The following is a 19549-nucleotide window of genomic DNA, read 5'->3' as shown; positions in this document are numbered from 1 at the left end:
TTTTAATCCAAAGGTGATGGTTTTTTTCACTGTATCATGCCAATGTTACTTTATTTCACCAACTCTGAAGTATGTTATTTATAGTTGTATTAGCTACATTGATATTTTCCTCATTTTTTCCCTCTCATTGAAACATGTTTGTTTTTAGCTGATTTCTGGCTCTAACAAGAATTCTATTAACCATTCAGATTTTTACTTTCACAGTTTCTTGTTTCCTTTTTTTTCTCCCTGGTCAGTAACAACACAGATCTACTTTAAAATAGTCATAATCTTTATTGATGAGTCTCCTGGAACAACATTTCTACTTTGTTTGGATTGGAAAGGATCTTATTAGGTTACTAGTAAAGAGGACTTAGAGAAAAATGTCATCACTGCTTTCCAATCTAGAGGTGTAAGCACTACAGTTACTATTAGCTCCATAGCTGGCATTCGTGCCAGTGCACAGAAATAGTTGTCCAGTAGACTTTACTGAATCGATACTGTTTTCCCTGTGTCGTGTACTCCTGCAGCGGGGTCTGATTCTTATGTCTAATAAATTATTTGATTGAAAAACAACCTGTTTTGAAACATATTTTTCTTCTTTAAGATTTTTTTTGATGTGGACCATTTTTAAAGTTTTTATTGAATTTTTTACAATATTGCTTCTGTTTTATGTTTTGGTTTTTTGGCCTCGAGGCATGTGGGATCTTAGCTCCCCAACCAGGAATCGAACCCGCGCCACCTGCGTTGGAAGGTGAAGTCTTAACCACTGGACCGCCAGGGAAGTCCCTTGAAACATATTTTTCTGACATGGATCTCTTGAGTCAGTTTTAAAATCAAGTTTAGAGTTGCTGAGTATTTGCTAACTAGCATGAATATAAGGTGGAATTCAACATACTTGCCTTGAAATCATAATCGGTTTCTTATTCATGCAGGCTCTGCATTAGCTGCTAATGTATGTAAAAAGATTACTGGGCGTCTTACCAGTGCAATAGCAAAGCAGGAAGATGTCTCTGTTCAGCTAGAAGCCTTGGATATTATGGCTGATATGTTGAGCAGGTAAACATGACTTGTTTGTATTACTTATAATACAAATATTTGTGCATTTATTAAGAACCCTTTCGGATAAATATAATAAAACTTGGTCTAAAATTATTCATGTTTAAATTGTGTCTGTTTTATAAATGTGTGTGGTTAGGAGTGAGGGAAGAAAAAACTAATTATATTATCATGTAATACTGCATAGCAAGCATATTTCTTGTAGTTTTGAAAAATAATAAAATTTGTGACTTAAACATTTCAGCAGAGTTTTTATATTTTGTTTTACTCTTTGATGTTCTTGAATACAGTGATCTACTTGGATAAGGAGATGTGCTGGTAGGAGTGGCAAGTTTTCCAGTTAAAATAATGCTGGTATTCTTCAGCAGCCATGTTTTTTTAGAGCATGTCTTTTGAGGGTGGAAGGAACTTGGCTTTATATATTTGTTGCTTTTCTTCTTTTCCTCTGGAAGTCAAACTTGGGAATATAGAAAGAGATCTAAGCAACTCCAAGGGGGAAGTAACCTTAAAAGACCTGTCAGTATCAGTTTGTCCCTGATTCTTATAATCATTATATGTCATCATTATTTGTCTGTTATTTGTGGCTAATTCACTTGAACTTGAAAATAATCAAGTGCCTTCATGTGGTACAAATATATAGTAAAAGTGAAGAGCTATCATCCTAGCCCACACAGAGCTTATACTTTGCTATATGAGGTAAGAACACAAATGGCTATAATGTAAGGCAGAATTGGACTAAATATTAACGGAGAGTATAGTGTATTTGGGGGTTTAAAATGGAAAGATCCAAGAAAGTTTGTTATGGAAACAGTGGCATTTGAATTTAGTTTTGAAAAGTGGGTAGGGCACAGGTGTCTATGCTTAAACATAGAATATATCAGAATATGTAAGTAGTCTTGAGTTGGGAAACATTGTATTCTAATTTTCCAGAATATAGAATGAATAGAAAAGTGGTAGGAGATCATTTTGATACATTGGAGTCTTGTTGAGGAGGGTGAGGAATTTATGCTTAATTTGATAAGTAGTGAAAATTCAGTTAGACCTGTTTTTTTTTTTTTTGTGATACATGGGCCTCTCACCGTTGTGGCCTCTCCCATTGCGGAGCACAGGCTCCGGACGCGCAGGCTCAGCGGCCATGGCTCACGGGCCCAGCCGCTCCGCGGCATGTGGGATCTTCCTGGACCAGGGCACGAACCCGTGTCCCCTGCCTTGGCAGGCAGACCCTCAACCACTGCGTCACCAGGGAAGCCCCTCAGTTAGACCTTTTGTCCTGTGTGTGACTTGATCACTAGCACTGTCCTGGCAGGACACAGACGTTTGACTGCTATTGAGTCATTGAACTGCATATGTGAAATGATTTGAAAGAGAGGGTTGGACCAACAAGATCGTTGAAACTTAGTGTGTAGATTTGTAGAGGAAAGACAATAGGGAGAAGGGGTAATCAAGAGGTGGTCAGAGGGCAGACATTTCAGTAGTACTTGGACATTTTGTATTTATTTGTTTTCTTTTTATTTTATTTTAAGGCAAGGAGGACTTCTTGTTAATTTCCATCCTTCAATTCTGACCTGTCTGCTCCCCCAGTTGACCAGCCCTAGACTTGCAGTGAGGAAAAGAACCATTATTGCTCTTGGCCATCTGGTTATGAGCTGTGGAAATATAGTTTTTGTTGATCTTATTGAACATCTGTTGTCAGAGTTGTCCAAAAATGATTCCATGTCAACAACAAGAACCTACATACAATGTATTGCTGCTATTAGTAGGCAAGCTGGTCATAGAATAGGTAAGAAATATTTATGTATTGAAAAGTTTTCTTTAAAAAATATTAACGAATGTTTATAAGAACTAATATGCTTTTCTTAGGTGAATACCTTGAGAAGATAATTCCTTTGGTGGTAAAATTTTGTAATGTAGATGACGATGAATTAAGAGAGTACTGCATTCAAGCCTTTGAATCATTTGTGAGAAGGCAAGTTTTTAAGATCTATATTTTTCAAATAAAAATTTTTCTTAAGAATAGAGTAATAATTAAGATGTAGATTAGGTGGGTGAGGAGAAATGGGTTTTTTTTTTTTTTTTTTTTTTTTTTTTTTTTAACATCTTTATTGGGGTATAATTGCTTTACAATGGTGTGTTAGTTTCTGATTTATAACAAAGTGAATCAGCTATACATATACATGTGCTCCCATGTGTCTTCCCTCCTGCATCTCCCTCCCTCCCACTCTCCCCCTCCCACCCCTCCAGGCTGTCCCAAAGCCCCGAGCTAATATCCCTGTGCCTTGCGGCTGCTTCCCCCCAGCTATCCACCCCACCACGTTTGTTAGTGTGTATATGTCCATGACTCTCTCTCGCCCTGTCAAAACTCACCCTTCCCCCTCCCCATATCCCCAAGTCCGCTCTCCAGTAGGTCTGCGCCTCCATTCCTGTCTTATCCCTAGGTTCTTCATGACATTTGAGAAATGGGTTTTAATGACAGCTGGGATTGAGTTTTGGATTTCAAATGTGTTTTAATTAAGTTTTTATTAAATAATAACTGATAACCAATACAGTATTTGAAGTGAATATCATCTTTATTTTAAAATACAATCCTTACATTTAGTTTGAAATGTTTCCTTCTTATTGTTAGGACTTTTCTTAAAGAACTTGGGAAAGGTATTTATAATTGTCTTTCAGTTTACTTTAATGATGTAGTCTTTATCCTGAGAGAGTACCAGGATAAATTAATTATCTGGTCAGAAATGTATACTAGTGAGTTTCATCTCCCTTCAACAGTTTTTGAGATGTGTTACAGCCATTTTGCTAGGGCAGTGATTCTCAGTTTTGGAACCTTGGTTCTAATAATAAAAACTGTATTTATGTACAAGAAGGCCACACTGGCTAAGTAGTGAGATTTGGGGTTTTTTTTTTTTTTGCTTTTGGCTAGAGTTGACAGTGTAGTAGCACAGTGTCTTGAGACTTCACTGTTGTTATTTGCAGTAATTATAAGCAGTTATTTGCCACTCATGGTTTTTGATAAGGAGCTTTTATAGTCATATCAAATTGTTAAAATCAGAAATTGTGGGATGCATTTCTGTCCCTTTAATTGAGAAATACAAATTATTTCTTTATTGTTGGGCATTTATTATATGTTCTGTCTTTTCTCAACATAAAGTTAGAAGACCAAGCCTAGATGAATGTACACTGGCATTTTCACCAATAATCCTAGTTACTGAAGATACATTTATCTGGGCTTGGTGTTCTAGCCGTGTGTTGAGAAGATAGAGCGTATACAGATTTCTCTGTGTGACCCCACACTAACTACGTCATACCATTTATTATAGGAATCATCTGACTTCAGAGATGTTAAAGTGTGTGTGGGGGTGTGGAGTTCATCTTAAAATTGATTAAATAAGAGTAATTTGAAATGTAAATCTTTTTTAAAACATGAAGTCAGTGGGAGGGAAAGATGAAGGATCATTGGTGTTGAGGGCTGGAAACCACTTTCCTATACTATGTTAAAGGGAAGGGGAAAATATCTGGCAATAAAGCAAAATTGGCAGATACTGAATCAAGGAGAAAAGTATAATTATTCAAGGCAGCTTTTGTTTTTTTCTTCAGATGTCCTAAGGAAGTATATCCTCATGTTTCTACCATTATAAATATATGTCTTAAGTATCTTACTTATGATCCAAATTATAATTATGATGATGAAGATGAAGATGAAAATGCCATGGATGCAGATGGTGGTGATGATGATGACCAAGGTATTTCAAATTAAGTAGAAGGAATTTGTTACATTTTCATGAAAGACCCAGTGTTATAGATGGAGGTGATTCTTACCCAGATTGTGCTGTTTGTTTGTTTGCTTATGATAGTGAAAGTGGAAATAACCACAATATTCAACAAGAGCAAATTGATTAAAAAAATTATGGGGCATCCATGTATTGAACTGCTATGCAGCATGTCCAAAATCATGTTCCTGTTAAAGCAGTTAATAAGTTGAATGAAAAGTGGGTAGCAAAAATTACTGTCCCAGTTTTATTTTATTAAATATGGTGAAAAAAATGTAACTAGTGTTTTTCTCTTGGCAAGCAATTATAAGTGACTTTTGTTCTTTATTTTTCACATTTTCTACAAAGTGTTTTTGTAAGGAGGGAAATGAATGTTATTTTAAAAATTGTACCTATAGATAACATTCATAGCAGTTTGGTTGGTTTCATACATAGTTACTTTAATGAGAAATCCTAAATATTGTTTGAGGCTCCATTTAACTTTCATGAATAATTTAAGCATTTCTGAGGCTCGTACGATTGATGTCATTGTGCTGTGATTTGTGGTATTTACTCTGGAAAGGAGTAGCACTTCAAGGACACAGGGTTGCTCATGTTTAGTTGTTTCTGCTAGTATTAAAAGAATCATAATAGAAATGTTTAAGTTATTAGGTATATGCATCGGTGGATTTCCTGTTAGTTATACTTTTAAGTTTGATTCTTTGAATGAATTTAGGTAATGACTTTGCTCTAAAGTCTGTAGTAATTTCATCCATCTTTTTTTTTTAAAAAAGGGTGGATAAAACCTCTCTTAATCCCATTTTAGAGTCAAGCAGGTACCGCCTAATTTCTCTACACTACAACAGAACTCTTCAAAAGAATGAATGCTCTCCAACTCCTTTTTTCCTCTTTTCTCTTAAATCCAGTCTTCAGTGATTGCCAGTGACCTCAAATGTTTGAGTCTGCCTATTCCTCAGTTCTCAGCAGCATTTCTGTATTTAACTTCCAGGATACCACACCCTCCTATCTTTGTGATTACTCCTTTTCAGTCTCTGTGCTGGTTCCTCTTCATCACCCTGACCACTATACTTTGGAGTATTTCCGGGCTTAGTCCTTGACTTCTCTGTTATGTTCTTATGATCTTGTTGATTTCATCTAGTCTCTTAGCTTTAATATCAATATGCTGAAAAGCCAAATTTTACCTTTATCCCAGACCTTTCCTGTGAATTCCAGGTTCATATATGCAACTGCTTAACTGATTTACTGCTTAGATGTCTAAAATATCTTCTCTCCACCCTTCCCCCACTGCTTGCCCGAACCTGTTTCTTCTTTAGACTTCTCCATCTCAGAATGGCACCTCCATTCTTCTTAGTTTTTCAGGCCAAAAACTTTGGGGTTATACCTGATCGCTTCTTTTACACACCCTCCTCATCCAGTCTCCCATCTCAGGGCTTTCCCCTTACTTCATACTCAGATCTATCTCCCTTTGCAGCATTTTTATTTTCTTCATTACACCTAATCATTTTCTGATACACTGAAATTATTTTCTACCGTACCAGGATGTAAGCTTCATGAAGGAAGAGATTTTATTTTAGTCTTTCTTTATCAGTTGCTTTATCCCAGTGCCTAGGACAGTGCTTGACACACATTAGACACTCAGTAAATGTGTTATATTAACGAAGGGAAACCTTAGCTTATAATAGGAATATCCTTTGAAAAAAGGAGTAGCATTTTATGTTCCAGATTTTTTGATTGTTGGTTTTTTTAGTGTGGTAAGTACCAATGTTGAATAACAAACCAGGTCCTTCAGCTGCTTTATCAGGTACATGGATTATACCTAATAAATATCTTTTTATCATAGTGTTATTGTAACTTATAAAACCAACATAATTTTCGTAATTAAGCTGTTTAATTTTTTATAACCTTTAAGTATATTTTTGTAAAGTAATTCCTATAGTTGGGTTGCCATTGGAAATTTTTCATTTATTTATGTGCTTTAAAATAATCTATTTGGTAGTACCCTATAATTTTTCTTCAAATAGGTATTGGTGAATAAATCAAACGCCTTGGTTTAGCAGTATTTGGTTGGGTTTTACTATAAACTGCTAAGATGAAATTAAGTAAGCCTTCTGGAGATTGGAAAATTTTCCAAGGCATAGTTGGCTACATTTAGCTGTCACTAAGCTAATTGGAATATAAGCCAAAGAAGTGATGATATCTTTTTTCTGCCACTGAGGAATCATTTCAGGACTATAGTTCTTATATCTAAGAATAACGAAATTATTGTTAGTAATTTTAGACTGTCCTGAGAACTGCTAATATGTAGGCCATCCTCCTGACTTCATGTTACCCAACTGATTCGGCTTGATGTTGTTAGAAGGAAATAATTTTTGGAGATTTCACGCACACAAAAGTTAGCAAGAATAGTAAGTGAGAGAGAATTGTTAATGCTTATGCTTGGAATATTGCTTTAATGTTTAACAGGAGTTTGGAGAAGCTGGTGCTCTGTTATGTGGGCAGAATTTTCTTGTTATAATTGAGAAAGTATAGTTTATTTAAGCTGTATTAAGATAATATCTTGAAAGGTTGAGAATATGCATATTCGTTCCTAATAGCCCATCAACAAATTTAGTGAAAAGCCTTGTAGTCACAAAGAAAGCTGATGTCAGGATTCTTTTTCTCCCCTGAAAAATTAGTTTCACAGCATGACCTGGGATTGGTGATCATTCTTTTTATCACATCATCTATATCACAAGTTTATTTTATAGTTTATCTTATAAACTCCCCAGTTGTTTGTTTGGTTTTCCTGTAGTGTCAAGTGAACCTTTTGAATTGAACTTCTATTCACATTATTTTAAAAGGCTGGGACATTTATGATTTTACAAATATTTATAATCTGAAGAAGTTTAATATGTTAATAAATGATTTTAAAGAGTTAATAAGCAGCTCATTACCCATAAATGAGAAAATGTTTAACAAATTAAAAACGCAATCAGATAATTTTTCTTTAGAGGTTTGTTTGTGTGTAAATTTTTATAAGTAAATTCTGCCTCCGATTTAAGTACTAGTTCTTTTTAAGCCTATCTATTGCTGTATATCTTAGTGGAAAGTTAGAAAACTATCTTAGTTATGAATATCAGTTCACTTTCTATATTAAACTTTTCTTATGATCAATAGCCTGTTAACATGAAAACTTCTCTTCAGGGAGTGATGATGAATACAGTGACGATGATGACATGAGTTGGAAAGTGAGACGTGCAGCTGCTAAGTGCTTGGATGCTGTAGTTAGCACAAGGCATGAAATGCTTCCAGAATTCTACAAGACCGTCTCTCCTGCACTGATATCCAGATTTAAAGAGCGTGAAGAGAATGTAAAGGCAGATGTTTTTCATGCATACCTTTCTCTTTTGAAGCAAACTCGTCCTGTGCAAAGTTGGCTGTGTGACCCTGATGCAATGGAACAGGGAGAAACACCTTTAACAATGCTTCAGAGTCAGGTCAGTTTAAAAGTGTGTTTTAAAAGTCATGCTAATAAATGTGGTCTTTTAAAGTGGCGTTTTTATATGGAAATACGAGTTCCAGAATAGCTTTAGAGAAACAGTTCTGGGATGTGTTTGTATAGTAGTTTATGGATGCTCATATTACATTACTTGTAAATAATTTACTCTGATTGAAGTTTTCTTGATTCTTCTTGGCTAAACAATATGAGCTTTAAGATTCAGTGAAGTAGTCTTTATCTTTGATTAATGGAGAAGTCTTAGGGCAGTGGAATTAGACAACTTGTGTTCATAGCTTCCTTCCCTCCTAATTTAGCTGTGTGATCTTGGACAAGTTATTTAGACATTTTATTAAGGCTCACTTTTCTCATTTGTAGTAAGGGTTTACTTAGAACTGTCTACCCAGGGTTGAGATGATATGATCTATGTAAACATACAGTGAAGCCCGCTACATAGTATTTATATATACCAGCTATTGTTATTGATAAAACGCATATTTTTTTCACTTGAGGACATCTTTTCTAAGATCCTAAATGTTAGCTCTATATAGCCCCCATTTGTTGAATATTTAGTACATGCTAGGTATTTTCCTATCTTATATGCAGTCTCTACAGCAGCCCTATGGGGTACATATTTGTCCATTTTTGTAGATTACAAAACAGATGTTGAGAGGGACTAAACAACTAAACCAGAGGAGGGGATGTACATGCCATATCTATCTTGTTTTCAAGTAGTAAAAATTTTAAAAGTTTGTGGTGAACTTAAAGGTGAACACTGAAGATTGATTGTAGAAGGAAAAGAAAAAGTGTATGGAGGACATAAGCAATTGACTAAGTATATGGAAAGCAGATAAAAATCACAGGAAATTTTGATGATGCTGTGGTGAATTAATTAGATAGATGTTTTCTTTTGCCTCTAGTTCTCTCACATCATTGTTCGATATGGTATGTGTCTGTATCCTGGCATCCATAAGATTTATTGGTAAATTCCCTGTTTAGGATTTACTGACTGACATTAGGAAGTTTAGAAGCAGATGTCTTTGAATCTTGTTCCTGCCACTTGTAACTACATTTGAAGTGAGGTTGATTTCATTGTAACAGCCAACAAAAAGCAAACACAAGGACCCATTTAATGGTTTCTTTTCTATAATTTGTCTTTTTTCTTTAATTGCTTGTATGTGCTATTTCAGTTTCCAAAACCATTTATAAATTATGCTCCTAAAGTTTTGGTTGAAAATTATTTTATTGTTTAGATCTCTATTTAGTCTTGTGCATTTCATAAGTAAAATTAATCAAGGAAGACTTTTGTTGCTCTGTAGAAAGCTAATGATAGCTTTTCTCTGCTCTCTTATTTATCAGTATCAAGCAAATATAGTTTCAAGAGAACATATATAGTAGATGCAACAAAGTTTGTATTGTACAAATTGTTGACAGTTAGTGGAATTAGGAATTTGACCAAAAAAATTCTTCCATTTGTCCCCAGCCCCTGTAATTTGTGTTAAGTGTACTGAGGAAGTACCAGTAGCTGAACCAGCTAATGAGCACTTGATAATTACAGGTTCCCAACATTGTTAAAGCTCTGCACAAACAGATGAAAGAAAAAAGTGTGAAGACCCGACAGTGTTGTTTTAACATGTTAACTGAACTGGTAAATGTATTACCTGGGGCCCTAACACAACACATTCCTGTACTTGTACCAGGTATGAAAGAAATAGTAAATCACTTTTGGGACTTATTATAGACTTTATTAAGACTTAGATAAGCTTAAATAATTGTCTCCTTGAAAAGGATAATTTGTGACAACTTTGCACATGTAACTAACTTTTTTACAGAACCATTGAATACCTAAAGTTAAAAGTTTAAAATCGTACCCTAAAATTTTTTACTTTAATATTTATCATAGCTTGTGGAATTTCGACTGCTTTAGAGATAATATATAGTGGGAACTTCAGCAGTCTTTTAGGGATTTGTTTTAAATTTTAAAACTAGCTTTAAATTCATAAAGGTGCCATGGATAAAAATACTGGATTTTTCTTTTTTGGTTGGGTTTTAGGAATTATTTTCTCACTGAATGATAAATCAAGCTCATCAAATTTGAAGATTGATGCTTTATCCTGTCTGTATGTAATCCTCTGTAACCACTCTCCTCAAGTCTTCCATCCTCATGTTCAAGCTTTGGTCCCTCCAGTGGTGGCTTGTGTTGGAGATCCATTTTACAAGATTACATCTGAAGCGCTTCTTGTTACTCAACAGCTTGTCAAAGTAATTCGTCCTTTAGATCAGCCTTCCTCGTTTGATGCGACTCCTTACATCAAAGATCTATTTACCTGCACCATTAAGAGGTTAAAAGCAGCTGACATTGATCAGGAAGTCAAGGAAAGGGCTATTTCCTGTATGGGACAAATTATTTGCAACCTTGGAGACAATTTGGGCTCTGACTTGCCTAATACCCTTCAGATTTTCTTGGAGAGACTGAAGAATGAGATTACGCGGTTAACTACAGTGAAGGCGTTGACACTGATTGCTGGGTCGCCTTTGAAGATAGATTTGAGGCCCGTCCTGGGAGAAGGGGTTCCTATCCTTGCTTCATTTCTCAGGAAAAACCAAAGAGCTTTGAAACTGGGTACCCTTTCTGCTCTAGATATTCTAATTAAAAACTATAGTGATAGCCTGACAGCTGCCATGATTGATGCAGTTCTAGATGAGCTCCCACCTCTTATCAGCGAAAGTGATATGCATGTTTCACAGATGGCTATCAGTTTTCTTACCACACTGGCAAAAGTGTATCCCTCCTCCCTTTCAAAGATAAGTGGATCCATTCTCAATGAACTTATTGGACTTGTTAGATCACCTTTATTGCAAGGGGGAGCTCTTAGCGCCATGCTAGACTTTTTCCAAGCTCTGGTTGTCACTGGAACAAATAATCTAGGATACATGGATTTGTTGCGCATGCTGACTGGTCCAGTTTATTCTCAGAGCACAGCTCTTACTCATAAGCAGTCTTATTATTCCATTGCCAAATGTGTAGCTGCTCTTACTCGAGCATGCCCTAAAGAAGGACCAGCTGTAGTGGGTCAGTTTATTCAAGATGTCAAGAACTCGAGGTCTACAGATTCTATTCGCCTCTTAGCTCTACTTTCTCTTGGAGAAGTTGGGCATCATATTGACTTAAGTGGGCAGCTGGAACTAAAATCTGTCATATTAGAAGCCTTCTCATCTCCTAGTGAAGAAGTCAAATCAGCTGCATCCTATGCATTAGGCAGCATTAGTGTGGGCAACCTTCCTGAATATCTACCATTTGTCTTACAAGAAATAACCAGTCAACCCAAAAGGCAGTATCTACTGCTTCATTCCTTGAAGGAAATTATTAGCTCTGCATCAGTGGTGGGCCTTAAACCATATGTTGAAAACATCTGGGCCTTATTGCTAAAGCACTGTGAGTGTGCAGAAGAAGGAACCAGAAATGTTGTTGCTGAATGTCTAGGCAAACTCACTCTAATTGATCCAGAAACTCTCCTTCCACGGCTTAAGGGGTATTTAATATCAGGTGGGTACCTAAATTTTCTTATCTAAAAAAATTTTGTTTATTAGCAGTTGTTGCCTGGAAAGATTGCTAATGCTGAAGTTAAAACATTTCTGTATCTTGTTATATGTAGAACCTATTGCCTTATGTTATTGATATGGAGCCATATTCAAAGGACACCTTGTTGTTTAAAAGGATAAAGAGAGTGTAGTTAGATAATGATTAAATAAATCTGTTGTAGTTTCTAGTGTTTAATGTATTTTAATGTTACTCTTGTCTTAACGTGGGACAGATGTCTCTTGAATTAATGTAGCCAGAGGAGCTTGCTAGAATTAATTACAGTACTAAAATTGGTGAACTAACCTGGTTCAAATGAAAGATTCTAGAAGAGTTTTCAGATTACCAGTGTCAACCCCTGTTGTCCCAGGAGAAGATAATAAAGGCTATTCATCCTTAGAAATTGCTTTCATTTTTAATAAAAATCTTCACAGTCATGTAGTGGTTTAACCAGTTCCCTTTTGTGAGGGATAGAGCCTCGACTGCTGGTCGCGCAGGCTGCCTCCTTCCTGGTAGAAATTGTTCCTTTTGAAATCTAATGGAATTACGTTTCATAAGATGAGTAAACTTTGCTTCATTAGTATCCTGGAAGTAATAAGAAATACCCCTCTTGACCAAAGAGAGGTTTTTTTTTGTTTTTTTATTATTTTTGGCTGTGTTGTTGGGTCTTCTTTGTGGTGTGCGGGCTTCTCACTGCGGTGGCTTGTCTTGTTGCGGAGCACGGGCTCTAGGCACGCGGGCTTCAGTAGTTGTGGCACATGGGCTCAGTAGCTGTGGCTCGCGGGCTCTAGATCACAGGCTCAGTAGTTGTGGCGCACGGGCTTGGTTGCTCTGTGGCATGTGGGATCTTCCCGGACCAGGGCTCGAACCCGTGTCCTCTGCATTGGCAGGCAGGTTCTTAAGCACTGCGCCACCAGGGGAGCCCAACCAAAGGGAGTTTTAAGGAATTAAAGACCCTGGTGTTATTTGAAGTGGTTTGAAAATGATAAAGGTGTCCGTGGATTTTAGTTGACTTAAATACCAATAGACTTAAAATTTATTTTTAATTAGGCTCATCATATGCCCGAAGCTCAGTGGTTACAGCTGTGAAGTTTACTATTTCTGATCATCCACAGCCTATTGACCCCCTATTAAAGAACTGCATAGGTAAGTGGAAATGAAGATGAATATACTGAATAACTAGTTAACTGTCAAAAAACGAATCATTTCAATAGCTAAATATATCACCAAGGAACTAAAATGCTTTTAAGGGTCTGGTAATTCTTTCATAAAAAAAATAATTTTGCAAATAGCTGAAATTTAGTAAATATGCTAGGATGTCTTTAAAGTCAACTTACACATTCGATAATCATATTTTGGGAATGACGTAAAGTAAACTAATGGGTAAAGGAAAAAGATATATGATCTATCTGACTAATCTGAAGTTCTTCCCAGTTGTAAATGAATCACATTTGAGCTTGTGATGGCCCCAGTTCTTCGTTATTACTTGTATCTCTCCAGCTCCCAAGGGGATCTTTGGAGGCTTTTAAATTTAAGGTAGAAATTTAAGAATAAAAAAGATAATTCTTGTGGTAATTAGTTCTACCAACCTAAGAGGAGCTATCCAAGAAAGAAAAGGGCCATCTCTTTCTATGAAGACAAGAATTAGCTTTTAGTGTTATTTTCCATGATTTTATAACTTCCCTGTGTTGTTTTCATCATCAGTTTTCCTAGAGCTTTTAGTAACTAAACTCTCTGGTGTTTTCTTGAAGACAAGAATGGGGATACCAGCAGAGAGGATAGAGGGATATGGCAAAGAAGCTTTGCAGTTTCATGCCATTTAAAAAACACAGTCTAAAAGAAAAGAACTACCGAAAGGGATTACCAATTCAGAGTAAGGGGGACATGGGGGATAAATGGGTGCCAACGCTGAGACCTAGAATTAATTCAAAGAAAGTCTCTATCAGAAGATTCTTGCCTTTGTTCCCCTCGCCTCTTTTTGCTTTGATATATTTACTCACATTTTTGTCATTGTACAAGATACAGCAAAGGAAGAGACCTGTGCCAGATCTTTAGAGACATCTTTCTAGGTTGACAACAGTCAGCCAGTGTGCATCATTGGTATAGTTATTCAGTCAGATGATTATCATTCTGTTTGTTTAAAATTGAAATTCCTAGACCAAGTTGTTGGGGACCACTGATCCTAGACCACGTCACCATTTGTCTATCATAATAGCAATACTGTTTGTGCTTTACTGAAAGCAATTCACCATGATAGTAATTCTAAGCAAACAGAGGTGAGGAGGTTTAGTCTGGTACATTTAAATTCTTTTTGAACCCAAGCTACCTCTTAACCTTTTTTGTAGTCAGAACTTTCCTGGGTGGTGTTCAACCTTGAGTTTACCAACCTATGGTGTCTGAAGTATTTTTTTCCCCCTCCCATTTCTTCATATTGCTGTTGTGATACATTTAAGTCTTCTCATACCTTTTTTCCCCTGTGTATTCTAAAAGATTGCTTATGGTAGGGTTGAGATGACATAATGATGAGTAGCTCTGTGTGAATATCACCTGTGTACCAGACACTGTGTTCAGTAATGTACGTATAAAATTCTCATTTTATAAACTGGGAAACTGAAGCTCTTGCCTACAGTAACTTGCCAGAAGTTGGTCATACAGTTGACAAGTGAAGCAGTGTGGATCACTGTCTGTATGACTCCAAAGATCTTTGCACTATAATTTCTTTCCCCTGTGTGGAAGAACAACCAGACTTATATCTGTGTTTAAAGTGGCTAGGTGCTTTCTTTAGCTTTTTGTCCTACAGTAGGTTTCAGTTTCTTCCTTTTTGTATTCTTAGACCTCTTATCTATTTCTTGTTAAAGATAAAAATAGGCTTTGGGAGGCACATTTCTCCGTCATCTGATAAATTATATACTTGTTAACAGTATTCCATCTTTATCAAGCAGTGGATCTGTCCCCACCTTGCTTATCTTTTGAACTCAGGTTTTTAAATTTCACTTTTGGAATTTAAAATTTAAAGTAAATATAATGTAAACTTCATCTGAGCATAAATTTATTTGACTTGTCCACAGCTGTATCCCCACTGCTTCATGCCATAAATGCTCAATAAATGTTTTTTGAATGAGTGAAAAAAAATTCCATTTTTGTTGGTGCTTTTTTAGTGCGAGTACTAATTTTGAATTTTAAGGAGAATCATTCAAGTTACTAGTTCTTGTGGTTGCTGGCTCCATCACTTTTCTATGTCACCCACCTGTTAAATCAACTATCTATAAAAGTAATGGGGAGCTTTTGGGGCTCTCACTCCTTACCTTTTGCATTTAAAGGTGCTGAGAATAGGTTTATCAGTTAAGTCCACTCACATTCAGACATAATAGTTTACCTGTTGTCAAAAGAAATTATATAGCTCACTTAGGATTTCATCATATTCCATGACCCACATTGAAGAACAATAATAAACTGTCAATTTAGGAAAATAATATAATGCATATTTTAAGCTTACCATAACTCTGTTGCTTCTCTTTCAATTTTTCAGGTGATTTCCTAAAAACTTTGGAAGACCCAGATTTGAATGTAAGAAGAGTGGCCTTGGTCACATTCAACTCAGCAGCACATAATAAGCCATCATTAATAAGGGATCTTCTAGATACTGTTCTTCCACATCTTTATAATGAAACAAAAGTTAGAAAGGAGCTTATAAGAGAGGTAAGTTAGATTGCACTGTTTACCTAAGCTTGTCTTTTACTTTCTAGTGTATCTACGTATTTTGTTTTATTTCAACAGGTAGAAATGGGTCCATTTAAGCATACAGTTGATGACGGCCTGGATATTAGAAAGGCAGCTTTTGAGTGTATGTACACACTTCTAGACAGTTGTCTGGATAGACTTGATATCTTTGAATTTCTAAATCATGTTGAAGATGGTTTGAAGGACCATTATGATATTAAGGTAAGATGTTTGTGCCTGTTTATAGAATGTTTTAGAAGAAGACTTCGCTAGTGACTTTCACCTTTGTAATCTACTCTTGTTATTAAGTGAGAAAGATTGGTTTGCTTGTCATGATTTTAGTGTGTTATAAACTAATATGCAAAAGTAATAGCGATGCAGTGTGACATCAGTTGACATACAGGAAAAATCCAGAAACCTTTTTATTGGAGGAGGACGTCAATATCAAGAGTTTCGTTAAAGGATAAGAGGAAGAACTGTTTTCAAATACACAAAGCAATCTGTAAAAGCAGCCATAGAGAAATTATACTTCATGCTTCTTAGGTTTAGAGCATGAACTTTGCTCATAACTGCTTTTTGTTTTCCTGTTTGCTTAAGTCCGTTTAAAATGTCAACTATAAAAGGGTGATTTGAAAAATCTTTTTCTTCTAGTCAGGACCTTTGGTCAAGCAGGGCAAAAGTGGTAGTTGAGCAGTAACTCATCCATACTATCAGAACTCCAGCTTTCACGTTTCCATAATGTAATATGGAATAACCTGACCCCTCCGGAACTCAATGAAAAGAGCCCTGAAAGAATAGGATCCTTTTATTTCTACAGTTTATGGTCTAAGAGAAAAGATTATGGGTTACTGGACTTTATGGATTAATCTGAATAAGCAGGCTTTTTGTTTTGTTTTTTTAGTGAAATTTGCAAAGACAGTAGAAACTTCTTATAAAGCTTTTCTTCTAGTTCAATTATTTTCTTATTCACTGATTGTTCCATCTGGTGCACATGAGCTTTATAAAAAATACTGAGTCTGTGGCCCTATCCCGATGAGTGAAGTAAAAATACGTATATTTGTTAAGCTCCCCAGCTGTGCTGTGTGGTCAGGATTGAGAACCACTCTTTTAGTTCTGTACTCTAGGACCGTGACCATCTATCATGATAGATAAAGGTAACTCTAGTACTTGTGGGTAAAATTCCTTAGACAAGATTTGAGGCAATTCTGTGTGATTCCAATGGCAGATTACATTAAAATGAAACTTAATGGTACAGGTTAGTCATTTTCCTTTCAAAAGCTTTGTCAGAATTTGGGATTTGTCTTTAGAAAATAATGCAAAATCTAAATTTTGTCTCTTTTATTCATAATAGATGCTAACATTTTTAATGTTGGTGAGACTCTCTACCCTTTGTCCAAGTGCAGTACTGCAGAGGTTGGACCGACTTGTTGAGCCATTACGTGCTACATGTACAACTAAGGTAATGTTGATGTCATTGATTTAGGCCAGACTTAGTATGTTCAGGATCCCTAGTTGATTCTATACTGTGATTTTCCAAATTTAACTATGCTAGCACCCTTATGTAGCAGTTTGTTTCAAAAGTTAACTTATTATTCCTATTCCTCACTTCCTTCAAACGTGGATGTTTTAGAAAGCTTAGTACTGTTAAATGCTATTCTCAAACGTTTGTTATAACAATCTGACACATATTTTTAAAGTACTGATATGGGTTAAAGTGTGATAGGGCCACAAAAGAGGAGGAAATGTTTAATTCTGGTGGAGGAGGGGGTGGGGGGGTCACAGAAGGCTTCATATGCACGTGACAGCATTTAAAATGCACCTTGAGAAGTCAGGATTGTTTTAGGTCCAGAAGGTGAAACAGGACTTTTCATACAAAAATAATTATATGAATTAAGGCACAGAGATGTCAGTACATGACATGTTTGAAGAATAATGAATAAACAAGGTAGCTAGAGGGGTAGTTTCTTGATTGATTGATTGATAGAGGACAAAGTAGGACTTGCTAATAAGCAGATCCCACTCTTGGTTTTTATAATGGGCCTTGTATAGAATATTCCCTTAAAAGGAGATACAGAGCTACTACTAAAAAGAAGTTTCAGAGCAACTCTGCTTGAAGAATAATGTGCCTTTTGGATCTATGAAAGAGTAGCTGTGCTTTATTTATATGTGCTTAAATTTATTTATATGTGCTTAAATTGTTTGTTTGTATAAGAACTGCCTTTTATAGCATGTAATATAAATTTACTCATTGTTACAGGTAAAAGCAAACTCAGTAAAGCAGGAGTTTGAAAAGCAAGATGAACTAAAGCGATCTGCCATGAGAGCAGTAGCAGCACTGCTAACCATTCCAGAAGCAGAGAAGAGTCCACTGATGAGTGAATTCCAGTCACAGATCAGTTCTAACCCTGAGCTGGCAGCCATCTTTGAAAGTATCCAAAAAGATTCATCATCCACTAACTTGGAATCAATGGACACTAGTTAGATGTTGGTTCAACCTGGGGACCATTACATTGACCATATGATGCACTGAATTGACAGGTTAATCATAAGACATGGAAAGAGAAGTAAAGCTTCAAAATGTTCCACTTTTTTTTTTTTTCCTTCGTGGAGACAGTTTGACTTTCTTCCATTGTTGTTTTTGTAGCATTTATTTCAGAAATACGTATTTCCATAATCCAGAGGTTGTAAAACCACTAATGTTTTAGTGGTTAGGGCAACATTTAAAATGACATCTAAAAGTTAGGATTGATGGAGATAGGGTCCAGTATCTATTTACCCTGTAATGTTTAGGATTAAAATGTTAAAATTTTGTGACCATGAATTTTCTTTCTTTTATAAATTTTCTCTTATTTAAAAATCAAAAATTCTGCAAGACAAAAAAAACCATGTTTCTTTTTCTTGTATAACTTTTTGTTTCAGCAACACAAATTGATTTTTAGCTGTGGCAGACAAGAATATCTGTGTAAGATTTGTTACGTTTCGGAGGGGCTGGCAGTTTAAAAGAGGTAATATCATTTTTTTAGGTATGGGGATCGACAGTATCCCTGTTGCACACACTAATTTTGCATGAGCAAGTTTACAAATACGTATTGTCTGTAAGGCAGCATGTGCAGACTATTCATAAAACAAAAGTAAAAATAAGTATTATTGTATTAGTGCAATTTTCAGATATTTATTTTTGCACAGAAAACATATCTGGAGAGAAAGAGAGAGGAGTAAATTTTTGAAACTTTGGTTTTCTTAATGCCAGTGTGAATTTGCAGATGTTTTCAGCAAGTCAAGTCATGATAACAATTCGCCACTTCTTTTTCTATTATAAATTTTCGTATACATTTAAAATTTGAATATTTAAGTACTCAGTTTTTCTCAGTTACCCATTTGTGTGCGTGTGTTTCCACTCAGAAATTCTTAAAGCCAGATTTTTCTTTCATTTCCTTTGTATCTCTACATTCCTTATCGAAAGAGTCAAATAACTATATGCTTTTGAATTTTACTTTTAGGAAAATTCTGAAGCTGGCTGTCACAGGTTTGTTAGCTAATAATAGTATTTTCTTTTAGTTGAGTTAGATTTTCCCCCTTTCTTGGAGAGCTAATTTACATATTGTATTCGGTAAGCGTTGACTACTTTTCCTGATTAAAGGGTCTGTGCTTGGGGGAAACAGTACCTTATATTGTAGTTAAGATTTTATTTAACATATCCTTCAGTGAGCTCGTTTCACACTGTAGCCTCTTCCTTCAAATTTGTGGTGCTCCTGTAACAGTAAGAACTAATTTCTGAAATAAAAGACATCTCCTAATGCTGTGCAAACATAGTTTACATGTATTGAAGGAGGCAGTTGTTAAATTGAGTGACCAAGTTTAAGCATTCAGATATTTGAAAACTGCACCCTTTATTTTTGAAACTGTGAATTAGAAGTATTTTTCCTGCTGTATTACTTAACCTGCTTTAACATCCAAATATGCGGTGAT

At 35.7% G+C, this 19549-nt stretch overlaps 1 protein-coding gene across 1 annotated transcript in view; it reads left to right on the top strand.

Annotated features, from left to right (window-relative positions):
* Positions 1-18399, top strand: part of CAND1 (cullin associated and neddylation dissociated 1) — a 52768-nt gene extending 34369 nt beyond the window's left edge. Inside the window, exons 4-15 of the mRNA XM_065886796.1 lie at positions 915-1038; positions 2562-2818; positions 2899-3004; positions 4633-4778; positions 7989-8281; positions 9839-9980; positions 10334-11827; positions 12911-13006; positions 15390-15559; positions 15638-15802; positions 16932-17039; positions 17838-18399. Of these exons, the coding sequence (XP_065742868.1) occupies positions 915-1038; positions 2562-2818; positions 2899-3004; positions 4633-4778; positions 7989-8281; positions 9839-9980; positions 10334-11827; positions 12911-13006; positions 15390-15559; positions 15638-15802; positions 16932-17039; positions 17838-18062 (3326 nt within the window). The 3' untranslated portion in view covers positions 18063-18399. The remainder of the gene's footprint in view (positions 1-914; positions 1039-2561; positions 2819-2898; positions 3005-4632; positions 4779-7988; positions 8282-9838; positions 9981-10333; positions 11828-12910; positions 13007-15389; positions 15560-15637; positions 15803-16931; positions 17040-17837) is intronic.
* Positions 18400-19549: the final 1150 nt, after the last annotated feature.

The sequence above is a fragment of the Phocoena phocoena genome, chromosome 11, assembly GCF_963924675.1.
Source record: "Phocoena phocoena chromosome 11, mPhoPho1.1, whole genome shotgun sequence".
Lineage (NCBI taxonomy): Eukaryota > Metazoa > Chordata > Mammalia > Artiodactyla > Phocoenidae > Phocoena > Phocoena phocoena.
This window is presented reverse-complemented; position numbering and strand designations above follow the sequence as displayed.